Raw genomic sequence first — 26,336 nt, forward strand, 5'->3', positions numbered from 1 at the left:
ATTTGTGAAGATGTGGCTAATGAAGGCACAGTATGTCAATGGTTTGAGAAGTTCCATTCTGGTGATTTTAATCTTGAAAATGAGCCATGTGGGTGACCTGAGACCAAGGTGGATAATGAGCTGAAAGCTGTGGTGGAAGTGAATCCATCTCAACCTACCCGTGAATTAGCAGCAAGGTTTGATGCAACTATTCCAACCATGTTGGACCATTTGAAACAAATGGGCAAGGTAAAGAAGCTGGATAGATGGGTACCACATGAATTAAATGAGCATCAGAAGAGAAATTGTCATAAAGCTTGCCTTTCTTTTCTGTCATGACATAAAGGCAAACCATTTCTACACTGTATTGTTACGTGTGAGAATAGATTTTTTTTTACAATCACAAGCGCTCAGCACAATGGTTGGATAAAGATGAAGTGCCGAAACACAGTCCAAAACCGAATATTCATCAAGAAAAGCTAATGGTGTCTGTTTGGTGGTCCATCGCTGGTATTATCCACTGCAGCTTCATGAAACCTGGTCAATCCAGTATAGCAGATGTTGACTGCAACCAGTTGGATGAAATGAGGAGGATGCTTGCAATTAAGCAACCGAGATTGGTCAATAGAGACAGGTCAATCCTCTTGCAAGACAACGCTCAACCACATGTTACACAAACAACACTGCTCAAACTATAGAGGATGGACTTGGAAACTCTCTGTCATCCACTGTATTCACCAGACCTTGCACCAACTGACTACCACTTCTTCCAAGATTTGGACCACTTCTTGCAAGGAAAAATATTCAATGCTCAACAAGCTGTGGAAAACACCTTTCACTATTTCATTGCTACTCATTCTCCAGGCCTCTTCACTGCTTATATAAGAAGGCTACCCTTAAGATGGCAAAACTGTGTCAACAGTTTAGGCACAAATTTTGATTAACTGTACTGCTTCTTGTATGAGATATAGTAACTAAACTTTTGATTCAAAATCGGACATTTCATATTTAATGAATAGCTTATGTTAAAATTTTATGCTTAAAGTCCAGTCCATACTCACTCATTTTCTACACATATATGGATTTATAATATCATTAGAAATTGTAATAGTAGTAGCAATAACAACATACAACACTTATGGAGTGTTTTACTTTATACCAGGTACTGTTCTAAATGCCATTCATGTATCAATTCATTTAACCTTCAACAATAACTTTAGTATTGTAGGTCAGTAGTGGTATTATTTACATTTTACAGATAAGGAAAATGAGGCACAGGAAGTTAAGTAATTTGTCCAAGGTCACATAGCTAACAAGTAGCAGCACTGGAATTTGAACTGAAGCAGGCTGGTTCCAGAGCCCATGCTCTACTTTAATCATTACTCTATACTGACTCTCTATGTGGTAATTACTGAAAAAAAGATATGGGTACTCAGACAATAGTGGACTAAACATTTTCCTAGGAATTTGACACTTTTAGGTAAGTTCTGAGGCAGGCTATTCATCTGAAACCTGAGGAAATTTTCACCGCCTTCCAGGCTTGCTTTTAAAATTAACAAAATAAAGGTCCAAAAATAAGGTCCTGCACATAGTGGTTTCAATAAATTAATTTCTAAACATTCCTTCCCCTAATACTGGCAAAATTGTTGAGGGGAGGTAGGAAAGGGAAAAGGGGAGACTTAATTTTAACAATGACTTTCATGAGGTTTCCCAGGAAATTAGAACAGTAATATAGAAATACAATATGTATTTTTACATTAACAGGATCATGTTTTGGACCAAAATCCTCATATGGCTAAGGCTGAAATACAGACACAAGGCACAGACCATGACAGGAATGGTCAATCCAGAAGGAAGTCAGAACTAGGTAAAGTGACTTGAGGGAATAAAATGCAACATTAAGTTTCTCTATGTCCAGCTTTTCTTGATTTACTGTGTTTCCCCGAAAATAAGACCTACCCATAAAATAAGCCCTAGCAGGATTTCTAAGCATTTGCGCAATAGAAGCCCTACCCCGAAAATAAGACCTAGTGATGGGTGTGGCTACACAGCGCATGTGCACAACCCGTGCATTTTGTCACGGAGCGGTAAAGAAGACAAGCAGCCCTTCTCATCTGCCCCATCCTAACAGCTACTATCCCAGAGGTGACCGCAAAGGTACTGGCAGCCCCACCAACAAGGTCGGCTCTCCCTGTCAGGTCCCAGCCATCCTGTGTGTGCTGTAAGCTGAGGCTTTGAGGGGAAAATAACACATCCCCTGAATATAAGCTCTAGGGTGTCTTCTTGAGGAAAAATAAATATAAAACCCTGTCTTATTTTCGAGGAAACATGGTATTTGTCATTCAACTATGCTGTATCTTTCTCTGTATGGAATCAATGTGCATAAATACTATTTTTTTATGAAGTCTGAACAGTTTTTGCTAATTTTCTACATTACTGTACTGGCAATAAGTCACTGAAAGGTATCTGAGGAAGTTCTTATGATGGTCAGCCACAAGAAAAAATAGAATAAAACTATAAAAAACAGATAAGACTAAAAAATAATAATTTAGGGATATTTATTAGAGGAAAAAATATCTATCCTTAGAAATGAACAATGCCATAGACTAAAAGAATGATTATAATACTAATGATAAAATTATATCAGCACCAATACAAAGTTAAATCTTACTCAGTATATTCTATAAGAAGTTAGGAAATACATAATTTACTTGGATTTTTGATTCAATGTACACTAAGAAAGTTTCTTTTTTAAACAAAAGGACTTGTTCCCCAAGGTTCCTGATAACTAAGCAATTAATATCCTACAAAACTATATGCAAATTAGTAAAATACTGGCTCTTTAATAAAATATTTTTCAATGTCATAAAAGTCCACCATTATAATCTCCGCCACTCTTCTTGATCCATTGAGCAGCATTTTCTATTACAATATTCCTATTTAAATAACTCTGCAATAGCTTGCAGATTTTCAATTCATAAAATGATAAAATGGTCACATGATTAATTTTACCTGTTTTGCACTTGATGTATTATCATCTTTCCCTTGAACCAGGTTTATTAAAGCTTTGCAAGATTTTGAAACAATTTTTTCCTTAAGCAAGAGATGTTGTTGTAATTCCCGAACAGAAGCCAAACCAACCTATAAGGCAGAAAGAAAAATGGTTGCCAGAGACACAATTTCAAATGAAACCGGACATGCTATTAATTCAGGAAGTACTTTCTGCAAATGAGCTTGTCAATTCTTTTGTTCTATAGTAGAGAATACTTCTCAGAGCAAAACTTTTATTTATAGATTTTAATTCTCTAAGTACAAAAAATGTAATTTTTCTCTTTCAAAGGAAAACATAGCAAACAACTGCAATATGGAGTTTATGTATCAAACTGAGAGAATGCCAATGCATTAGCATCTGTTTCACTACTGAGTTATTAAGTAACTAGAAAACGAAAACAATATGAATAAAAATCAAGGCTTACCAACACTCCCACCCCCACAAAAAAATTGTTTTTTGCTGTTGAAGTAATTTCTGCTTTAAAAACAAAACATCCACATAAGCAGAGATATCATAAGGAATAACAAAGACCACATTTAATTTGATACTGTTTAAAATCCTCTGTTCATATAATCTTTATAGTAAAATCTTTAAGACAACATATAATAGCTCCTGAACTGTCAAAATTTATTTTTGTGCTAATAAACTCACTTCTAAGATTGACTCTACTGAAAAAAAAAAACCCTGAAAAGTACTGATAAAAATAATAATTTCGCTATGAACTGGGCACAGAGTAATTCCCTCCTTTTATTACACCAGATAAATAGATTTCAGCACTAAGGATGAAACATTCATAGAATATATTTTGCTACTGAAAATTTAAAGAGTTGTGCCATCGAAATGATAGAAGTTGTTTCGTTTCAGATGGATATCTGAGGCAGTTTAAGTATTAATCTGGCTTTTAATATTAATAAAACATGTTTTTCTAGATTTAAAAAACAAAATGCATTCCATTTTTGGATTCCTTTTTTTAAACTAAATTTCAAGGCAGGTAAATTCTTTTTCTTTTTAATCAATGAATAGAAGTTGGAGAATGAAGACTGAATTATTTCTGTATCTTACCTTGTTGCACAAAGTATGTAAACTGTCTACCTAATATTTTAAAACTTATGTTGACCTAGTTCTGCAGGCTCCACATTATTCATATTCCATCACTCATTTTCTTAGTAATTTGTAACGTGGTGGGGAGGGAGATGTACCCATCAGAGGTATGTAGCCACATTTGAGTTGCTAGAGGGGTAAGGCAGGGAAGAAAGGACCATGTGGGCAAATTGAAAACGCATCCTCAAAAATTATCAGTGTTCTCTCTTCCCTCCTCTCTTCCACACCCTCCACTCCAGGACCAAATGGTGAATCAACAGACTAATTAAATAATCTATGTTGTGAAGTTTTATTATAAAACTGTGAAAATAAGCACAATAAGAAATGTAAACAACATAAAAGTATACTTCACCTCTCTTCCTAGACACTCAATTCCATTTGCACAGCCCATAGATTGTTTATCTTTCCAGAGCTTTTCCATGTATATGTTAAGAAAGCTTTCTTTCTCTTCCACACAAAATCCCACCCAAAACCAAAATACAGGAGTAGACTGTACTGCGTGACACTGAATCCTGCTTTTTTGTTCTTTATTTTAACTTCTATCTTATATGCACAAGAGCACACAATACAAAAAAAACATTTTGCAGACTGGTATTGAAGTCAAACACCTATGTAACTCCACCTACGCCAAAAAGTACCACTATAGGAGCTGCCTGGGGGCCCTACACAATCACAAGTGTCCCTTTTTCCAGTAGATGCAATACTACCCTGGCCTTTTAATATAACTTCCTTATTTGTCTTCATAATTTTATTACCTGTGTATGAATTCCTAAGGAATATTCTCTGTTTTTTGTTTTGGTTCTGAACCTTTTATAAATGGAATCATTCTCTATATACTGGGTTTTAGAGTTGCCTGTGTTGTCACTAGTAGCCGTAGTTCGTTCTTTCCATTGCATTACAGTATTACATTGTATAACTGCCACAATTTACTACTCTGTTCTCCCACTGATAGGCATTTGTGTTATGCCCAGTTGTGGAGTATTACAAACAATGATGCTCTGAACATTCACGTACATGTGCGGAAGTTTCTCCAAGGTCCTGGTCTCCCCATTTCCCCTCCAACAATTGATTGGAAAACAAATTTCACGGGAGAAAGAACAGTGAAATAGACTCTAGTTCTAGCTCCGCAAGTCACTTAACCTTTCTGGCTCTCCATTTGTTTCCTCATGTGTAAAATGGGGGGAAGGTAGACTTGTTCATCTACAAAAGGCCTTTCAGCACTTAGAACTTTATTATTCACATTGAAAGGTACTGTTAACATGTGGATACCTGAAACAAAATTGACTGTCTACTATCTCTTATCCCCACCTCCATTCATCCCTGCCTTCCCTCTGTGTTGTTTAAAACCTTTCAGATTTTCCTTATCTCTGTGATACATTCTGGATAATTTTACTATTTAATAATATATTCCAGTTCACTAATTTGCTCTGCATCTCTTTCATCTCTTTGGGTTAACTGGTAAAGTCATCTGTTGATTTTTTTTTATTTCAAAGTGTTTTTAGTTGATATAAATGCTATTTGGGTATTTTCTGTGAATAATTACTCATGATGCCTTGTTTCTTTATGTACTTAGTTATTCTGTGAGCAGCTCATCTTCTTTCAAAAATTACTTGTGAGATTTATATGAAGCCTAGGATAAATGTATTTCTAGAGAGGATTTTAACTTTTCTTCTGCCAGGTACCTGGGCACTACCATTTTAGGTTCAATACATATGCTCTTAGAGTAAAAGTAGCATCAGTGCTCTGCTTATTTCTCTGGGTTCCAGCCTTAAAAACTGGCTTGATAATTTATTCTTACATTGTTAGATTTTTGAAAAATTTAAAAAAGTTTTTAAAAAATAATTCATCTATCAAGTTTTTAATTAGAAAAGTTAATTCTGCTTCATAAATTAAATCTTTCATAAAGTTCTTTCATCAATTAAACTATTTTCACATCATTTCTAAATCAATATAAAGGTGCACCTTATTATTTTTGACAGCTACATACTATTCCACGGTTTAGGTAAATCACAATTTATTTACCATACTCCTAATGATGGATATTTAGATTTGGACAAATATTGGTATTTATAAACATTGGTATTGGTATTTATTGGTATTGGTATTTATAAACATTCTTATAAAATCAACTTCATCCTTAGAACAAATTTCTAGAAATAAAACTGTAAGAGTAAAAAGACATGTGCAATTCATATTTTGATAGCTATAACAAGTTTCCCTCTGAGAAGGTTGGGACACTTTACATTCCTAACAATACTATATAAGAATGCACATTTCCATTAAGAAAACCAATCCTTTGTCATGTGTTACAATTTCTTTTTCCATAATTTGTCTATTTATTTTACTTTGTTCAAGTTACAAAAGTTTTTAATCCATCAATCTCTTCCTACATCTGATATGATGCTTTATTATTCACATTCATATCTATGTTCAATAAGCATTTATTAAAGTCAATTCACTTTAATAATTGGAATAATTGCAAAATAATTTTAAAACGGCCTAAAAAGTATAAATATGTACTATCTAGCCTTTTGCAGAAAAAGTTTCCTGACCCTAGGAATAGAAGAAAAAGTTAATTGACACGACAAGCAAACAGACAAATCCTAAAGGAGGGATGACTGGCCTGACCTCCTCGTTAGTATCATTTAAAAAAGGGGGGAGAGGGCATTATTCTATTAACAGATATAAAGACCAACAAGACATATAATCAAATGTGAGTGTAAGCTTTGATTAAGCCCTGAAAAAAAAAAACATTTATTTTGTCTTATTTATTTATATTTTTGAGATAAGATCTCACTCTGTTGCCCAGGCCAGAGTATAGTGGAGTCATCATAGCTTACTGCAACCTCAAACTCCTAGGCTAAAGCTACCTTCCTATCCCTCAGCCTCCCAAAGTAGCTGGGACCACAGGCATGAGCCACCATGCCTGGCTAATTTCTTTTTTTTTTTTTTTAACTTTTTGCAGAGACAAAGTCTCACTATGTTGACCAGGTTAGTCTTAGACTCCTGACCTCAAGCGATCCTCCTACCTCAGCTTCCCAAAGTGCTAGGATGTTATGTACGAACTACCATGCCTGGCTTCCAAAATATTTTTGTGACAACTAAATACATTTGCATATGGACTAGATAGTAAAGAAGATCAGGGGATCATTATTAATTTTCTGAGTGTGATAATGGTATTGTGGTTACACAGAAGAATATCCTTATTTTTAGGAGATTACTGCAGAAATACAAAAAAGTATTATGACATATGCAACTTTCAAATGGTTCTGCAAAAATGCACACACACAGACACACAAACACAGACAGATAAGGTCAATACAATTCTTAAAAGTAACAGTAGTTGAATCTATGTGGGAATACAAAAATAATCACTGCATTCTTGGAATTTTCTGTATATTTGAAAATTTTTATAAACAAAAAAGGCATCTTACAAAAGAACATGTATCTTATAATCACATTTCCATGTAAATGTGTGCATATTCATTTAAAAATCTGCAAGAATATACATGCCAAAGAGTTAAAACTGGTTATTCCTTAATAGTAGAATCACAGGTCATCATTAGTTTCCCTTTAATATTTCTTGGCATAGTCTCAGTATTTTAGGGAATGTGCATTACCTTGGTACATTTGGCAAAAAACAAAAACTCTTAGGGAGCTTCTTCTGGAAAATTTGAGGGTAAACTATTTACCTTTGGAATGTGTTATGATTTATCATATTCGCTGCCACTCTAAAAGAGATACCATAGTATACTGATCCCAGATAGAATGTGTTTTCAAAAGTGAGCTTCTTATATTTTCTCTCATGAGGCTTATTACATCTATACACTTTTGATACAAAAGGGTATCATTTTTTGATGATACATTTATAAGTAATGCCATAATGCTTTTTATAGAGGTGCCAAAAAAGTAAAGACCCTTTGAAGTACCACTGTTTCCCCAAGCTGCTTATACTTTAAGGACCTTTCTTTCAATGTTCTTTATTTCATTTAGAATAGCACTAATCAAAAAGCAAAAGCAAAAAGCAAATACTAACTTTTAATCTTCTTTCCAGAGGTGAAATCACCAAGTAACGATTCCCTTGTTTGTCTTCAAATAAATCATCTTTGTTGCAATCCAGTGGTTCACTCTAATAAATAAAAAAAACCCTAAAACTGAAATTTTGAACTTGAAAATTCATAAAACAAAATACAATTAAAGTATATCTAGTCACAGGGCAGTTTTCCATGTTGTACACTATTCTATAAAAGGCAAATTATATATTTTCCCCCATCATTTCTTGTAACTAGAAAAAAATTACAGATTCTTATTACCACTTAACATTTGTATACTGCTCATATAAAGGATTAGCTCTTTTTATAAAATCCTAAATCCTAAAATCCTAACTAGAGGAAATAAGAATTATCCTCATTTTATAAATGAAAAACTGAAGAATCAGAGAGATTTTTGTATAGATCTGAAACTTCAGGGGTATAATTTCCCTTATGCCTAAGATCTCACGATATTTTGAACTCTTAACTTCTTTTACTAAAGCAGTTTTACTTTGTTTTATTCCTTAATCCAATACTGTCATGTGTAGTGGCATAATATGTAATTTTTGTAAGCAACAATAAAGTTAATCCATAGTATTAGTCACTTGAGTGACCACCAGATATACTATATTACAAATTTTTATCAAAAGCATAGTCAATTTGTATAACATTTGTTGAAAGGATATTCAATGTATATATATTTAAAAGATTCAATCTCCGTATTTTTAAAGTTCAAAAAGTTAAAGTAAAAATCACAAATATTTAAATGATGGGTTAAAACCTTTTAAGCACTTAAATTTTCAAAAACGATTCTTAAAGTAATATATAATAAGTAAACAGAACTTACTGAATAGTTTATGTTTTCAAGATTTGTTATTTTAAATGAAGTCAGGCAATCTGAGTTCAAGGAATCCTTAAAAAGTAGCAGTACTTGTTCACTTCCAGTTCCAATAAAGTCATCTATCAGTACAAAGCTAAGTTTTTCCCATTTAGCAACAACCTGAAAGAAAGGGAACATTAAAGAATAGAGAAGAAAAAAATCAGATATGAAATAAATCTTTTTGTATCATGTAGTTATAATTTGTTATCCTCAATCTTACAAATGAGTAATGAAAATGGTAGTGTAAAAACTAAAATAAAATAAAGATATTGAGGGATCAGAAAATATAAGGAGTTATAATAACTTTACAAATAGCCAGGTACTTAGAATATTTTATTGTTTGTCTAGGGACTGTCACGTTCCTGATTTCTATATTAAAATTTTATTATAATCTATTTATAAATTCTAACATTTCTCAAGACTAATCTAAATTTTATTATAATCTATTTATAAATTCTAACATTTCTCAAGACTAATCTAAATTTTATTATAATCTATTTATAAATTCTAACCCTTCTCAAGACTAAATGTTTTGAAAATTCTGACGTTTATCATGAGTAAGACTCCAGTGAAAATTCTTTCTCTTGCACTGTTAATTTAAGGCTGGCCCTCATTCTCATAAGCCTTAGAGGGTATGCATTTATGATCGGAGCAATTACCCAAGGAATTCAGTTGCATTAGGTAACCAGAAGGTACCAGTGGACACTTCAAGAGCTCTCTAAGCTGAATAACCTATAACAGAGTCAAGATTAACTTAATACCTTAAACCCTAGGGGTGTGTGTGTGTGTGTGTGTGTGTGTGTGTGTGTGTGTGTGTGTGTGACTAATAATGGGTCCTAGCACTGACCTAGCATAATGGAAACATTTGATCAGTTTATATTAGAACACGAGACCTTCGAGTTTAAAACAGAAAACAACTTCTTAAAGGTCCACAAAGCTAAAACCCTTCAGATCGGTCCCCTGGAAAACTAATACCACGAGGATAAGATCCCCCTTCTCCCTGAGGCAGAAAAGCTAAATCTCCCACTCAGAATCCCAGAAGCACAGATACATCATCTATTCTAGATGATACAGGAAGGTAGCTTGCATTAAAGCAAGAATGTAAGTAAGGCTCTTCTACCTACATAACCGAATAGCAATCTTGCCCCTTTAAGGCTAATTTCTAAAGCTGTGATTTCTTCACTTGTACAGGTTAGCAGCTTATTTGTAAACCCCTAACCTCCCTTCCTCCCATGAATATCATGGAGTATAATGAACTATGGGAAGAGACATTAGTAACAAGAATGTGTTCAGCATGCAAATATCACAGAACTGTGCCTGTATGCATGCATGCACACACATTTGCAAGTTATAGCTCTAGAAGAGTGCTATCCAATAGAAATGTAGGTAAGCCACAAATACAAGGCACATCTATAATTTTAAATTTTCTAATAGTGGTAAAAAGAAAAGGTAAAATTTAACCCAATATATATTCAAAGTATTGTCATTTCAAGTCAATGTAATCAGTAAAAAAACCCACTGAGATATTTTACTTTTAGTATTTACTAAGTCTTTGAAATCTGGTTATATTGGACATTTATAATACATTTTAATTCAGACTAGCCACATTTCAAATGTTGAATAACCACATGTAGTTAGTGGCTTCCATATTAGACAGCACAGCTCTAGAACACATTAACCTCTATCAACAACACACCAATATCTATACTTCAGGTATACTTCACAATGACCTCAGTTTTGAAATGCCTGCTACATAGATTGTTGAAACGTACAGAGACAATTTCTACTGAAGAAAGCAAGCTTAAGAAGACAAAAGCTAATCATGAATTCCTCTAGACTCAGCTCTGTTTCAAGTCTTATCACTGGTTTAAACATTATACCTGGGGCTTTTATCAGAGGCTGCTCTGGGAACACACTAACCTTGATTTTCATTATTTAATTTATACTTGTCTTCGTAAGCTGGCTTATTAATTCCTTCTTAGAAAAAGGTAGTCAAAGGATGGATGGATAGATGGATGGATCCATAGCCAACCAGAAGACTACTTCTGTTGCTTTCTGTCTGGGGGCAAAACTACTATCAAAGACCCATTTTATTATTTAAAACTTCTTACATGATACCACAAACAGTAAATTCCTCTCAGAATTCAATGTTAGAAAAAAATTTTCTCTTATAGTTATGTTCCAATCAATTATGAAACCTGCCATATTTACTTTTTTGTCTTAAAGCTAAACTAAGTATAATTACTCAAATGCAACTACTTCTCCTTAGGTTTCCTTTTTATTTCGGCATATTATGGGGGTACAAATGTTTAGGTTACCTATGTTGCCCTTGCCAGCACCCTCCCACCCCCATCCCCGGGCTTCAAGCGTGTCCATCCCCCAGATGGTGCACATTGCACTCATTATGTATGTATTATGTATGTATATACCCACCCCTCCTCCCCACTCCCATCTGCCCGATGCCTGATAAATGTTATTCCTATATGTGCACTTAGGTGTTGATCAGTGAAACTAATTTGCTGGTGAGTACATGTGGTGCTTATTTTTCCATTCTTGGGATACTTCACTTAGTAGAATGGATTCCAGCTCTATCCAGGAAAATACAAGAGGTACTATATCACCACTGTTTCTTATAGCTGAATAGTACCCGATGGTATACATATACCACATTTTATTAATCCATTCATGTATTGATGGGCACTTGGGTTGTTTCCACATCTTTGCAATTGTGAATTGTGCAAGTATAATTGCTCAAATGCAGTTATTTCTCCTTAGGTTTTCTGACTTGACTATCCCCACTCCTCCTTTATTTCTAAATTCTTAGCTTTTATTCCAGTTTTTAAAGTAATCAAATATTTTACCCTACATTATATCCCCTTTTTTTAAGATGGTGAGTATAAATGCAACACTAAGATGGAGGCAGAAAGTGCAAAATGCCCATTGGCAAGGTTAGAAGCAATTTAGAAGCACTTACTTGTAGATATCAGGGTGTGATTCTAGGGCTTTTAAAATAGGGCATTTGAAAGCAACTTAGAAATACAGAATCCCTGAAGAGGTAGTTTAGGAGCTAAATCAGTAGGCACTTAGGCAAGTCATTTGTGGAAAGGATAGTGGTCCATTGTAGAGAGAGAACCCTAAAACACAATTTCAAATTAGGGAGGCAGCAGCTACAGGCCCACCTACAGAGACTGATGCAGTCTCCTGCTCTGGGACACATTAGTGGCAGAGCTTTAGAGTGTGCAAGCAGGGGATCCAATTCAAAAGAGTGAGGGTTATATTCCATTGAATTGATGAGGTACAAGGAATTGCTTTTCCTTATCTAGGTGAATAGAGGAACCTTGGGTAGGTGAGGTGCAAGTAACTGCCCTGTGACAGCCCTAGCCCTTGTCTAACATAATAGCTACTGTTTACTGAGCCCTTTTATGTGCCAAGCTCTATGCAAAACACTTTACAATGTCATTTAATTTAATTCCCTCCTCTCAGAGGCAGGATGATCCCCAATTTCATATAGGAAGAAAATGATTTCACAAAAATTACATATATCACTTAAGTAAGGTAACACCAGTAAGTGACCTAGTTGGGATTCAAACTCAGGTTAAATGTGTCTTTCCCATTACACTGGTCACAAAAATGATGATAAGGTATACCAGATGTTTTCCTCCTACCATTTCTTGAAAGGAAAAACCAGTAGAAAAAGACATTTCCAAATAAATGTACAATGTACTTTTAAAAGACTGCTTCCAAATTAAAATAGCACAGCTTTCAAATTATTTTCCTTTTGAGAATTTAAGTCTTTTATGTATTAGAGGTTGAATATGTATTATAGAGATTGAATATAATCCCTATTAACATAAAGGTAATTTATAAGGCAAAGCCTGATGAAAACAATTGCAACTTGACATTTCCCCCCCTACACACAAATAATGATTCACATTTTAAAAATGTATTTCAAACTTTCTATATTTATCAATATTCCACATCAAGCTGATAACATAATGAAAAAAATTTTTGTTGAGCTCCTAATTAAGTGGACAAGGCACATAAAATAAGGCAGTACCTGCTTTTTTTTTCCCAAAGTAGCACAAAAATGTAAAAATTTGTATAATATACTAAATTACTTTTGGAAGAGACATTTCCGACTAGTAATGATTTGCCTTGACTTATAAACACTTCAAATCACATAACTGAAGACATTTTAGGCCAAGAGGATGAGATTAACAAGTAGTATTCAGATAACTTTAACAAAAAAGAACAATGTAATACATATGATTTTAAGTATAGCACTAAAAATTGACTTAGATAATAAAATTCCAGGATGAACTCTATGAAATGCAGGAATATTTAAAAGGTCTAAAACCATCAAATGAATTATTATAAAAATAGGCATCATACCTGAAAATTCTTTTTCCAAACAGCACAAGCATCACTGGACCTAAAGGATACAATGAAAAAGAGGTTTCCTCCACCTGAATCCATAAGTTGAACTGCATAAGGATCTCCAAATGGAAGCTGGCACACATTTTTAGGAGTCCCATTTTGGAATGAAATCAGCTGATTCTTTCGAGTAAGGGCAATCAGAGACATTCTTAACTGGTCATTGACAATCTCAGCTGCACAGACATGCACATAAGTTATCACACTGCTATAAATAGGAGGGATAATGTACGCATCACTTAATAATTCTTGACTTTCAAGATAGTATATACAAAATTTGGTATCCCAAATTGCATAATCTGATTTTGAAGGTTCCTGGTTGCATCCTTCCTTAGATAAATAACATTTCTTTAGTCCCAATAAAACCATACCTAAATTTTTAATCTCCCCTACCCACTCAATAGAGGAAAAGTTAACTGACAGAGTAATAACTTTGCTAGTTTTGGAAGACAAACAGAAGAATGTGTCAGCATGTCTCCATAAAACTGAAGGGCCATTAAGGACCCTTAAGCCATCCTTCAACTTGTGGCCTACTGTAAAACTCAAACGCTTTTCAAATTTATTGGTGCTGTGAAGAAATAGTAGTAAATATTTGAAAACATTATTTTTTTTACTGCCTTGTATCAATATGTAAGGGAGGTTAATTCCAGTTCTGAAATCTGACACACAGTTGCAACACACAATTTTCAAATGAGAGTTTTCTCCCTTTATGCTGAAGAATCCAGTGGACTTCTGAACAAATGATCTTGTTTCTCTGTCAAATACCATTCTTCTGACATGTAATATGGGCGTTTTTGCAGGCTCTTTATCTGAAAAATTTGTTTTAGACAACTGGAAAACAAGGACTTCCCCATTATAACACAAAGGCCTTTCTTGTTCATTAGATGACATTGCTTGTTTGCTAGTCATTCCACAATATCAAGTCTTTGTGTTCATCCAATTTTCAAATGCAAATCAGTTCCAGCTGATGCTTTTAAACCTAAAAAAGAAATGAGAAGAACTGCCATGAAGTAGGAACAATTGAAAACACGTTTCTGTTAGAGAACTATCACACAGGTAACTACGAATTTTATTAAATATCTTTAAGCTTTTTATACTATTTTGATAATGTCACACATCGAAAAAACACATCCTAAATATTATTTCTGTAGATACTTTTAAAAACATAGTTTGCTAAGAATACAAATAGCCATCAAAAAAGATAGGTGAATGTGTTAATGGTATGTATTTAAAGCTTTAGATGCTCTATTAAAAGTGACTTCAGATATTCTTTCTGGTTCAGGGAATTTCTTAAGGGTTCTATTTCTCTCTCTTATGTTTCAAACCCACCATCTCTAATGTGGTTTCACACCCCCTGCCTTAGCTTCTTTAAAATGACAATTCAGTTAGTTAATGGTTTAGTCGTCTTAGAGCTCAGTTTCTCCTCAAATATGGTGATTCTTGAATTAGACTTCTCCCATAGCCCAGACACTTGGGCTCCTATTTCCCTGGACTCATATAGGTTCTATGACAAAAATGAAACCCCAGAAATAAAAATAGGAGATGCTGTAACAAAGCTTAAAATATCCCAGATGAGAAATAAAAATAAGCCTTACTTTATGAAAACAATGCATTTTATGATCTATGAAGTCACTATTCTTATTCAAAGTAGGAAAAATTGAGGATTAACACAACTTATTGTAATGAACAGAAGAATTAAATAACAGCTATCAATCATTCATGCTTATTATATGCCAGGTACAATACATGCATTATTTCATTTAATACTTACAACTATTCTCTTAAAATAAATATCCTTATTATCCTATTTTTTAAACAAAAAAACCTTATTTTAAAGAAGGCAAGAAAATTTTCCAAGGTTACAACACTAGTCCGCAGTTAATACCAATTGGAAATGGTGCTAGATTTGCAAGAGGGTCCTCTTGACTCTTGAGTCTACACTTTCAACCACCACTCTGTCCTGACATGCATTTTATTACTCTGAACAAACTGAAAAGCAACTTGAGAGAATTAGTAAAACAAAGAACAAAAAGAAACTCTATTGTGAACACATAAAAAAAGATGTTGAGCTCTCTCTATTCAGTGGCTATTATATACTGAGTACTAGAAGCCCTAGCCAGAGCAATTAGGCAAGAGAAAGAAATAAAGGGCATCCAAATTGGAAAAGTGGAAATCAAACCATCCCTGTTTGCAGAGAACATAATCTTATATATAGAAAACACTAAAAATTCCACCAAAAAATTTTTAGAATAAACAAATTCAGTAAAGCCACAGGATACAAAATCAACATACAAAACCCAGTAGCATTTCTATATGCTAATAGTGAACTATCTGAAAAAGAAATCAATATTATATTATTACAATAGCTACAAAAAAAAATAACATACCTAGGAATAAACTTAACCAAGGACGTGAAAGATCTCTACACTGAAAACTATAAAGCTGATGAAAGAAATTGAAGACATAAACAGAAAGATATCCTATGTTCACAGATTGCAAGAATATTGTTAAAATGGCTATACTACCCAAAGCAATCTACAGATTTAAAGCAATATCTACCAAAATACCAATAACATTCTTCACAGAAGTAGAAAAATCAATCCTAAAATTCATATAGAACCACAAACAACCCCGAACAGCCAATACTAAACAAAGCTGGAAGTATCACACTATCTGACTTCAAAACATACTACAAAGTTATAGTAACCAAAACAGCATGGTAAGGGAATTAAAACAGACACATAAGCAAATGGCATAGAATAGTGAGGCCATAAATAAATCCATGCACCTATAGTCAATTAATTTTCAAGAAAGGTACCAAGAGCATATGCTGGGAAAAAGACAGTCTCTTCAATAAATGGTGCTGAGAAATTTGGATATCCATATGCAGAAGAATGCCTCTCACCATATACAAAAAAAAATCAACTCAAAATGGAATAAGGACTTAAATGTAAAGCCCCAAACTATGAAACTACTAGAAGAAAACATAGGAAAAATGCTTTACAACATTGGGCTGGGCAAGGATTTTTTAAATGAGATCTCAAAGCATAGGCAACAAAAGCAAAAATAGACAAATAGGATTACACCAGTCTGAAAAGCTTTTGCATAGCATAGGAAATAATTAACAAGAATGAAGAGACAATGACGACCTAAGAAATGGGACAAAATGTTTGCAAACTATACATCTGACAAGAGCTTAATATCCAGAACATATAAAGAACTTAAATAACTCAGCAGCAAAAGCAAATATCCCAATTAAAATATTGGCAGAAAAACTTTAGACATTTCTCAAAAGACATACAAATAACCAAGAGCTATATGAAAAAACCTCAATATCACTAATCATTAGGAAAATTCAAATCAAAACCACAATGAAATACCAGCTCACTCCAGTTAGAATGGCTATTATTAAAAACACAAAAGATAACAAGTGTTGGGGAGGATGTGGAGAAAAGGGAATCCTTACACATGTTTGATGGGGTTGTAACTTAATATAGCTATTATGGAAAACAGTAGGGAGGTTCTTCAAAAAATCAAAAATGGAACTAGCATACGATCCAGCAATCTCATTGCTAGTATATATCCAAAAGAAATGGAATCAATATATTGAAGAGATATCTGCATGCCTATGTTTATTGCAGCACTATTTACAATAGCCCAGATATGGAATCAACTCAAGTGTCCAACAACAAATAAATGGATAAAGAAAATGTGGTGCATATACACAATGGAATATTATTCAGCCATAGAAATGAACGAAACCCTATCATTTGCTACACATGGACAGACCTGGAGGACATCGTGTTAAGTGAAATAAGCCAGACAGAAAGATGAATACCATACTATCTTACTCATGTAGAACCTTAAAAAAAAAAAAAGAGGTGGTGTCATAGAAGCAAAGAGTGGAACCGTGGTTATCAGAGATTGGGGAGAGAAGACAGGAGGGAAGGACAGGGAGAGGTTGGTCAAAGGGTACAAAGTTATAATAAGATAGAAGGAATAAGTTCTGGCGTTCTTGGCACAGTAGGGTGAGGATGGTTAACAGTAAGGTATAGTTTATTATAATATAAAATAGCTAGAAGTTTCAGAATGTTCTCATCGCAAAGAAATGATAAATGCAAGAGGCAACAGCTACATTAAATATTACAATTTAATCATTATACAGCATATATATCAAAACATAAAATTGTACATCATAAATACGTGCAATTACAATGCATCAATAAAAATAAATAAATAACAGAAAAAAGTCACTGGCTTACTGGTTTATTGTTAGGCAATTAATGCAAAGGTCTGGGATAATAGGTAACACAAAGTAGTTTCAGCTTCATTAGTAAAGAAGATAGGCAGGTAAGTCAGAGGTGTGGCTTTTACTTATGAAACTCATGTTTACTTTAAAGAAAACAAATGTATAAATTATATTACATTAAAATGTATGAATAATAATGTATTTCAAATTTCCCACAGACATGTCAACTTTCCTAGATTTCCAGAAAGGAAAAGTATTAAAATTATACACTCTGAGGTAAAAATCTAAGAACTCATTATTTTTTACTACCTACTCAGAGTTTTTCAGATTTTTTTGAATATTAAAAACAACCAAAAATAACCTCTGTAAGGATTTTATTATTTTATTTTAATATTAAATGTCACAACTAATGTTAAATCAGCACAATGCTCTGGCTCACACCAATAACCCATGTGTGATAGTATTAAGGAGAATCTGATTGTTAAATGGTCAGAAATTAGGCCCCTTACATTCCATTCTTTTAATGTCGTCACCAAGTTCTCTAAGTTAGAAACCTCTATCTTCCAACTCTCAGTTTCAGTTGCCACTACTGCATCTCTCAGATAGAGGTAAAAGCTTCTTAATTAGTCTTCCTTTAATCTCTCTTCTCTCCAATATATCAATTTATGCTACCTCAGTTAACTGTTCTAAACCACATACTTGATCCTGTCACTGTCCATCTCCTAATTTAAAAACTTGCATTCCCCTGCCCTTCTCAATAGACCTAGAATCCTTAAGTTACTACCTGGACAGATAGATGCTAAATACCATGTACTGCTATGAATAGTACAGAAAAAAAGGTTGCAAACCATTCCTATAAAGTTTAGCATGGCATTCAAAACTGTTATATAATCCTAATCCAACCTGCTTTTTATGTCATCTCCTGGCAAAAAGCAAACTTATTCTCAGGGACTTAGACTCAAATGGGTCTAAAAACATAAATGACTACTAAGTTAAAAGTTATTTTTGATTTTTAATATCATTGCAAAAACATGCACACTTTCAACATATTTTAAACATACCACCTTTTGAGTTGAAAAAATAGATGCTATTGATGTATTAAATTATTTATGAAAATATTTTTCTTCAAACTTTCTATAATTTCAAGGCTTACTGAATTTACAGATATGTGTATACCTGTTATATTTTATACCAATGCAATATCTCTTTTTAATTTCTTTTGGTTTTACTATGTTTGCTATTCATTAGTTAGATCTAACTTACTAAAATGAATTTAATTTTAACTTTTTTCCAGCTTTATTGAGCTATAATTGCTAAGAGAGTATATTAAGTATTCTTGCTACATCTATCTTAAAAGTTCTTGGCAATTTTTATTTTTAAGGATAGAAACATATCAAACTAAGGTTCAATTTAGAAGTTCTTAATTCAATATTAGCAACCCCTGATTAATCAAACCCTGATTATCAGGGTACCAGGTTTACTATTCTAGCCAATTGGCTATTTGACTTTTGACTTACTACTATTACAACAGCGGCTGCAGAAGAAAACGGATAACTCAAATCAGTTAAGTTTTACCTCCTGTCGCAGCCTGGTTGGCGAGGGGGGAAACAGAGATTTGGAAGCATATTATTTACAAAATATATATATAATTAATTTGAGCTTTTCCTATTCTATATTACCATACATCAAAGTTGACTGTATCTGTTTTATACATAAAATTAAAACAGATGTGTGTATACTAGAAAAATGATAATACATAGGCATATGCTAACATATAGTAAATCGCCATCCTCATCCACTCTACTGCCCCCCCACAATAAACATGGTGTTCCCTTTAAGTGCTAATAAATTCATTTCGGTTCTATAAATTTCAGAACTCTTTAAACAAATTATTAGGGTGTTCACAAAGATCCTAGAAGACTATTATAATATTATATCTATAGATGAAGCCCCCCCAAATTCTATAATAAACCCTATCAATTGTGACCAAGAGAAAGTATCCTTGGAAAAAAGGTAAATTAAGGTGCCCAAGTAAAAACTGTACCTAATAACACTGAACATAATCTTATAAACATAATACTGATATATGTTCTTTTTCCTACATATATGACATTGTCAACCTAAGTAAATTAACATAGCTACAAAATAGGGTCACTGTTAAAACTTTTTTCTCCCTATGTAAATAGAAGTTATTTTGGGGGGCCTATACAGAATTGATATCCCCTTTCCCACCATTATCTAATATCCCTGAAATGTCAGCAAATGTGGGGAATAGTGATCTACTAAATTAGAGAATTAGGAAAGATTAAGTTAAAGAAGGTTTTTATGTCATACTAAGGGCTTCTAAACTTCTCCTATAAGCAATGATAAACCACTGAAAGATTTCAAAAACAGAAATCACAGGATTGTACTTCTGAATTATAAAGATCCTGGTGACAGTACTCACGATGAGACTGGAAACAGAACAATTAGGAGATAATTATGAATACTTAAAAAAGAGAAGACTTGGAAGGTAATTTGATAGTAAACTGTATTGCATACATCCAGCAATTTTATTTCTAGATACAAACTCAGAGAAATACCCCTGCACAAGGACATTGCTCTAGAATGTTCACTATGCTGTTATTTGCAATATTAAAAAAGGTAAAAACTCCAATGACAATAGAGGAAGAAATAAATATAGATGGAATATCACACAATAATTAAAAGGAATTAATTAGATCTATGTATATCATGGCTATATTTCAAAAATAAAAGGAATAAAAAAGTTGCGGACAAATATATACTGCATTTTATTATTTATATAAATTAGAACACATAAAACAGCCTTAATATATTTTCTGTTTACCTACAATGGCTACATTCCTTGAGTACTTTCTCAGGGAACAGTGCCAGGTGCTGTTTTTTTTCCTCAAGGAATAGTGCCAGGTACTATTCTAAGCACTTTGGATTAACTCATTTATTCCTCACGACATCCTTATGCCATAGGCACTATTATTATCCCATTTTACAGATGGGGAAACTGAGGCAGGGAGTTTCAGTATCTTCTCAAAGGCTTAGATAAGAAGTGACAATGCCAGGATTCAAACTCAGGCAGTCTGGTCCAAAATAAGCAAAACTGTAAAGATTTCACGCCAAATTCCAAAGGATTGGATTCTGGACATGAGGGTTGGTATCAGGGTACAGGAGTGGAGCCAGAGGGGGACTTTAGTGATATCCGAAATATTTTTTAAGGATGCATTCAAACAATTTTTTAAAAATATGTTCAATTTTTTCCCATAAATATGCCAGTGGTACTTAGTACCTCTTGTATATAGGTTATTGCAAATATTGTTCTGAAATGCTTAACTTCAGAATTAGATATTTTAAAGTAAATAATTGTTTTAAATCTATTTTGTAAAGATATAAAGTACAATAGAATTTCTGGAGTACAAATTAAACTATTTGCACTAACACACGTGATGTGCATGATTTAATAAAATAACTTTACTCTCCCCTCCCCCCCCAAAAAAAAACGTACAAAAAAATTCTCGGGCTAGGGGGAAAGATGTTATAATGCCATGTTATCCATGGCTGAGTATGGATGATGGAAATAGGGGAACTGTTCTTACAACTTTTTTGTAGTTTTCAGTATCTTTCAACTTTTAAAAAAGGCAATATTGTATGCACAACGATTTTCTTTCAGTTAATGTTTTAACTCACAAACAGTACCTTATAAATCTAAACCTTTCTCAACTTTGGCACTCGTGGCATTTTGCGCTGGATAACCATTACAGGGTGTCTTGTGCATTGCAGAATGTTTGGCAGCGTCCCTGGTCTGTACCCACTAAAAACCAGAAGCATCCCCTTCCCCAAGTTGTGAGAACCAAAAATGTCAAGACGTTGCCAAAGGTCCCCTGAGTGGCAAGCCGCCCCGTCTGGAAAACAACTACCTTCGTTAATAAAATGAAAGAAGTTACGATGTGCAAAGTTTGGGGCATGGACACGCTTTAAGTTCTTACTCGAGGGGGGAGGGGGGCATGGGCAATATACGTAACCTTAACACTTGTATCCCCATAATACGCTAAAATAAAAATAAATAAATAAAAGTTAAAAAAAAATGAAAGAAGCTTTTCGTCGTTTAATTTTATGTAACTATTTGAGTTTAAAAATTTCAAAGATATTTTCCTTGTTAAGCATCTCATACTCCAAGTGCGAAGGGATGAAGAAAGTTTCAGGCGAAATAATCCACCAATATACCACTTAAAATCCAATTATCATTCCACAGAATGACAGAACCAGGTCCCGGGACGCCCACTTCCTTCTCGCTCTCTCGCAATACCGGGACAAGGGGAGCAGATCCAGCCCCGCCGCCCTCTCCGCGAAGGCCCGGAAAGGGAAGACTCACCGGCCCAAGCTTACCTCAGCACAGCCGCCACGTCCCGAACCCCGCACGCGGCTAGAGAGTCTAGCTGCTCCAAACCTCCCGCCAGCGCGCTGCATCCTGGGAAGTCCGGGCTGGAGGTGCGTCCAGCGCATAGGAGGCGGAGCATACGGAGCCTGCAAGGAGAAGCTTGCCGGGGGAGGCTGAGGAGGCGGGGCCGCGAGGTGTGTTGTGAAAGCGAATAGCCAGCTAGATCTCTAGGGCGGAGCTCGTCGGGGGAAGCGCCAGAGATCTTGGGCTGGCGGGGGCGGGACCGCAGTGCGGGGGATGTCGGGCAGTGATGCCAGAACGAGAAACGAATGGGATCCCGGCTGGTGGCCTGATCCCGCCTCCAGAACCAGGCGGCCGCACCCGATTGGACAGTACGGTGGAACTTCCGTCCGCCTTCCGGTGTCACGCGACCGACTCCTCCTCCCGCCCTTTCTACCTCTGGGCGGGACCAGCGGGTGATGAGATACTCGGGCGGCGACTGTGGAAGGGGCGACGGCAACGGCAGCTGCAATCACATCCACGACCGTGACCATGGCCGAGGTGAGGAGCCGACTGCACCGCCGCGAGCCCCTCAGGACCCGGAAACAGCCTATGAGGCCCGGGGGCCGCGCGCCCAGGTGCAAGTGGGCTGGGCTGAGGGGTATGCCGGGTGGTGAGAGTAGTATTTAAGGTCCCATCGTGTCTCCCATCTAGAATCACGCCCAGAATAAAGCCAAGCTCATCTCTGAGACCCGTCGGAGGTTCGAAGCTGAGTGTATAACAGGTGGGTACCGCGTTCTCGGGGTTAAGGAAGGTATGCAGTAAGCATCCTCAACTTTGTTGGGGTGTTTATGAGTGTTTCTGTAGGAGGTGTTAGGAACCCTTTCGGCTCTCACGAAAATGATGTTCTGAACGTTTCAAAGGTTTTCGATTCCATAACAAGCAGTGTACGCTGTTCCAACTGGGCAGATAGTACATCCGTGCTTCCTTTAAAGGGTTAATGTAAGTTGGAAGTCATTGAGTTTCTAGCATCTCCTCTCATTTATGGAACTTGCAGGACACTTATTAGGCCCACGACATAGGTGACAGTGTCCAGTCCACGATTCCTCTGATGGCCTTTCACCAGCAACACTTGAGAAAATGAACCTGGAAACTGCCATAATACTATTGATAAGAACTTGACTGGGTGTTCAAATTCTTTGGATGTTTTTGCTTGGTTCAAACTCATACAACCCAGCATGCTCCCTACAGAGTAGGCCCTCCAGTGCTGGAACAAATTATCTTTTCATTTCACACTATCTTGCAAAGTACCTAATAAGTACAGAATTGGTTTATTGGTCAAATATTCAGTGTCCCAGATATCACAGGTACATGAGTTATTAGGTTCTCAACTAATGATTTAATACTTATACAGTATTTTTTTAAAACATATAGGATAATATATTATAAATATGGGATTAAATAAAGATCTATACGTTGCCTACCTTAAGACTCATTCTAATCTTGGCATTGCCATTAAATAGCTTACTTGTCTATTCTGAGCCCCTGTTGCCATATCTGTGAATGCAAATAATAAGATTGGGAAGATTAAATGAGAAAGTATATGTCAAACTGTCTAGCATGGGCTTAACATAGTAGGCTCTCAACGAATATTTTGCCTCCATTGTCATTTTGGTTGATGTGAAAGGAGTTAAGCTTCCACATCTTGATTTTAGTGCTCCGCAGAGGTTCCTTGCAACTTTAAACTGTCCCAGATTATACATCCAGTTGATGACCTAGAATAAGGAAATCTGTTCCAAATAACCTGATCAGTAAATCTTTTCATTACTCCTTGCCAATTTTCTTCACACCCTTAACTTTGCACCAGAGAGTTGCAAAAGCACTTGATTCACTTTGACAATTCCAGAGATCTCATTTCTAATAATGTATCGCAGCTGGTTCCAGTAAAGAGATAATTCTAAAATTGCTTTCTGTAGAAATGTAACTGTTATCATTACATGGTTTATAATATTTTAAGAAGTAGCTCAGAATTAGACCTAGTGAGCTAGTAACTCCCCAATCGTCATTTATTTATACCCCAGGGAGGAAGCAGAATATAGGCAGAAATTTAGCAATAGACAAGATCTTGGTTCAGCCTTCTCATTTTTAAAATGAGTAAAGTGAGATCTAGAGAGATTAAGTGATTTGCTCAAAATCCCTGGTATTAGTGGCTAGGCCAGGGCTGGTGCTCATATCTTCCAAATTTCACTATAGTAATCTTTTAGGAACACCGTGATGTCTAATTAGATCAGGTCACTCCCCAGCTTAAAACCCTTCAGTGCCTTCCCACTGCACTTAGAATAAAATCCCAATTTTGGGGGGGGCCTATAATGCAAGGCCATATGTGATCTGGCTCTTGCCTACCCCTCCATCCTCATCTATTACAACTCTCCTTCCTTAGTATAGATTTGACCGCTGCCCAAAGTAAAAAAAACATATTATACGTTCCATCCCAGTACACATATGCACACTCACATAGCTGAAGCAAAAGTTCTTTAAAGAATACTTGTTCTGAAAACATGTGACTTATGTTTTTTCTATTTTCTTTTTAAAAATACAGTAACCCACAAAATTGACATAATTAAAACATGATTCACAGTTTGTAAAACATGACTAGCCACACTACCTTGCTTGCATTCCTCAAACAGAATGAGTCTTTCCATCTTGGACCATTCTACTTTCTGCCTGGAAAGCTTTTTCCTAGGTAATATGCATGGCTTGGTCCATTTTTTTTTTTTCTGTTCAAGGTTTAAGTGTATCTGAGAGGCCCCCACTGCTTATTAAATAGCCTCCCTGTCTTGTTTCTTTTCTCTCCTTTACAGCTCTTCTTGTAATCTGTAATCATCTTGTCTGTTTATTGTTCATTTCCTCCAGTAGTATGGACATGGGATCTGTAGCAACCTGTAGACATTGACCATAGAGGTCTTGTGTGTCTTACCTCTGTATACCTAGCCCAGTTCTCAGTACACACTAATTGAATGAATATAGCAATACTTAAATATATACATAGGAAGATTAGTCCAATTCTGTATTAAGAACTGTCCTAACTGACTACCCGCCCCCACCAAAATCTGGCAAAGAGCAGCCCTCAGAATATGTCTCATAACGACAGGCATTATTTCAAAGAAATGCACTATATGGTGCTAAGTATAGGAAGGGTTTTGTTTTTAGTTATACACACTTGGGTATGTGTGTGGGTTATCTGCACAGCAGTTGTAAATATTCATTTAAGAACTTGCATGGGAAAGGAAAATAGAAACCGTTAAAGACTTTCTCACCTTAAAGTTTCAGTTGTTTCCTGAAATATAGCATCAGATAAAGGTAGATTTGGAAAGTGGTAAGAAGGCTTTTATAATTTGCCTGTGTTCTCCCTTTTGAGTTTGCTTTTAGATATTAACTCAGTTGTTTAGAACATCCAGTTTCCTTTCTTTGTCTTTTACCCTTTCTATTTTCATTAGCAATATTCCATTTCAGAAGAGGCTTAAGGCAGACTTAAGCAAACCTGATGTTTTTCCTAAAGGAAAATATTTATTATCTTCAAGTATATCATTTCAAGCACTAACTGTACTTCAAAAATGCTTTTGGGGGTGAGTTCTTGGCAATTCCAAGCACATTATTGTGTCTGTAGAAATTAAGTTACCAATTATGGATAGATTTTTTAGCTAGCAAAAAGAATAAAAGTCCATAATTATGGTACTTTTTTTTCTCATTGTTTCTGTGAGAAATTCCACGCTGAGCCTCAAATGAGAAACATTTCCCATTCTTTCTTCCTCTTTCTTACACCCAAGAGAAGAGACTAATCTCTTGTGACAGTACTTTATTCAGTTCTTCTAGTACTCATTATCTGCTTAATTCTGGGAGTAGTGTGTCGGTATTCAAGAAAGAGCTAAAGGATAGAGCCCCTTCCCAAAGTACTACAATGTAATGGAGGCATTAAACCGAGATAACTATTAAAATTAAGGCAAATTTTATTAAAAGTAATAATGCTAAAATATTGTCTGTAAGAGTCAAAGACAAAGAGAAAGAACATCTAGTTGGGGTAATGGTAAAAAACTTCATAGGAATGGTGGTGTTTCTTGTGAACTTTAGAAGATGGTAGAACTCGGTCAGATAGAGAAAGATGGTCAAGATAGATCAAATAGTCTGAGCTAAGGCACTGAGGTGAGAAGGTTTGGGAC

At 35.1% G+C, this 26,336-nt stretch overlaps 2 protein-coding genes across 3 annotated transcripts in view; one reads left to right on the forward strand and one right to left on the reverse strand.

Annotated features, from left to right (window-relative positions):
• FANCB (FA complementation group B) overlaps positions 1–22,282 on the reverse strand; it is a 30,686-nt gene extending 8,404 nt beyond the window's left edge. The window contains exons 1-5 of the mRNA XM_012784785.3: positions 22,128–22,282; positions 13,436–14,456; positions 9,011–9,163; positions 8,169–8,261; positions 2,992–3,120 (exon numbers count right to left, since the gene is read on the reverse strand). Coding sequence (XP_012640239.1) covers positions 2,992–3,120; positions 8,169–8,261; positions 9,011–9,163; positions 13,436–14,386 — 1,326 coding nt within the window. The 5' untranslated portion in view covers positions 14,387–14,456; positions 22,128–22,282. The remainder of the gene's footprint in view (positions 1–2,991; positions 3,121–8,168; positions 8,262–9,010; positions 9,164–13,435; positions 14,457–22,127) is intronic.
• Positions 22,283–22,568: 286 nt separating this feature from the next.
• MOSPD2 (motile sperm domain containing 2) overlaps positions 22,569–26,336 on the forward strand; it is a 46,107-nt gene continuing 42,339 nt past the window's right edge. The window contains exons 1-2 of one of the 2 annotated variants that reach the window (XM_020284933.2): positions 22,569–22,680; positions 22,834–22,903. In XM_020284933.2, the coding sequence (XP_020140522.1) occupies positions 22,672–22,680; positions 22,834–22,903 (79 nt within the window). In that variant the 5' untranslated portion in view covers positions 22,569–22,671. The remainder of the gene's footprint in view (positions 22,681–22,833; positions 22,904–26,336) is intronic. The other variant, XM_012784783.3, reaches the window with a different exon arrangement.

The sequence above is a fragment of the Microcebus murinus genome, chromosome X (assembly GCF_040939455.1).
Source record: "Microcebus murinus isolate Inina chromosome X, M.murinus_Inina_mat1.0, whole genome shotgun sequence".
In the NCBI taxonomy this organism is placed as follows: domain Eukaryota; kingdom Metazoa; phylum Chordata; class Mammalia; order Primates; family Cheirogaleidae; genus Microcebus; species Microcebus murinus.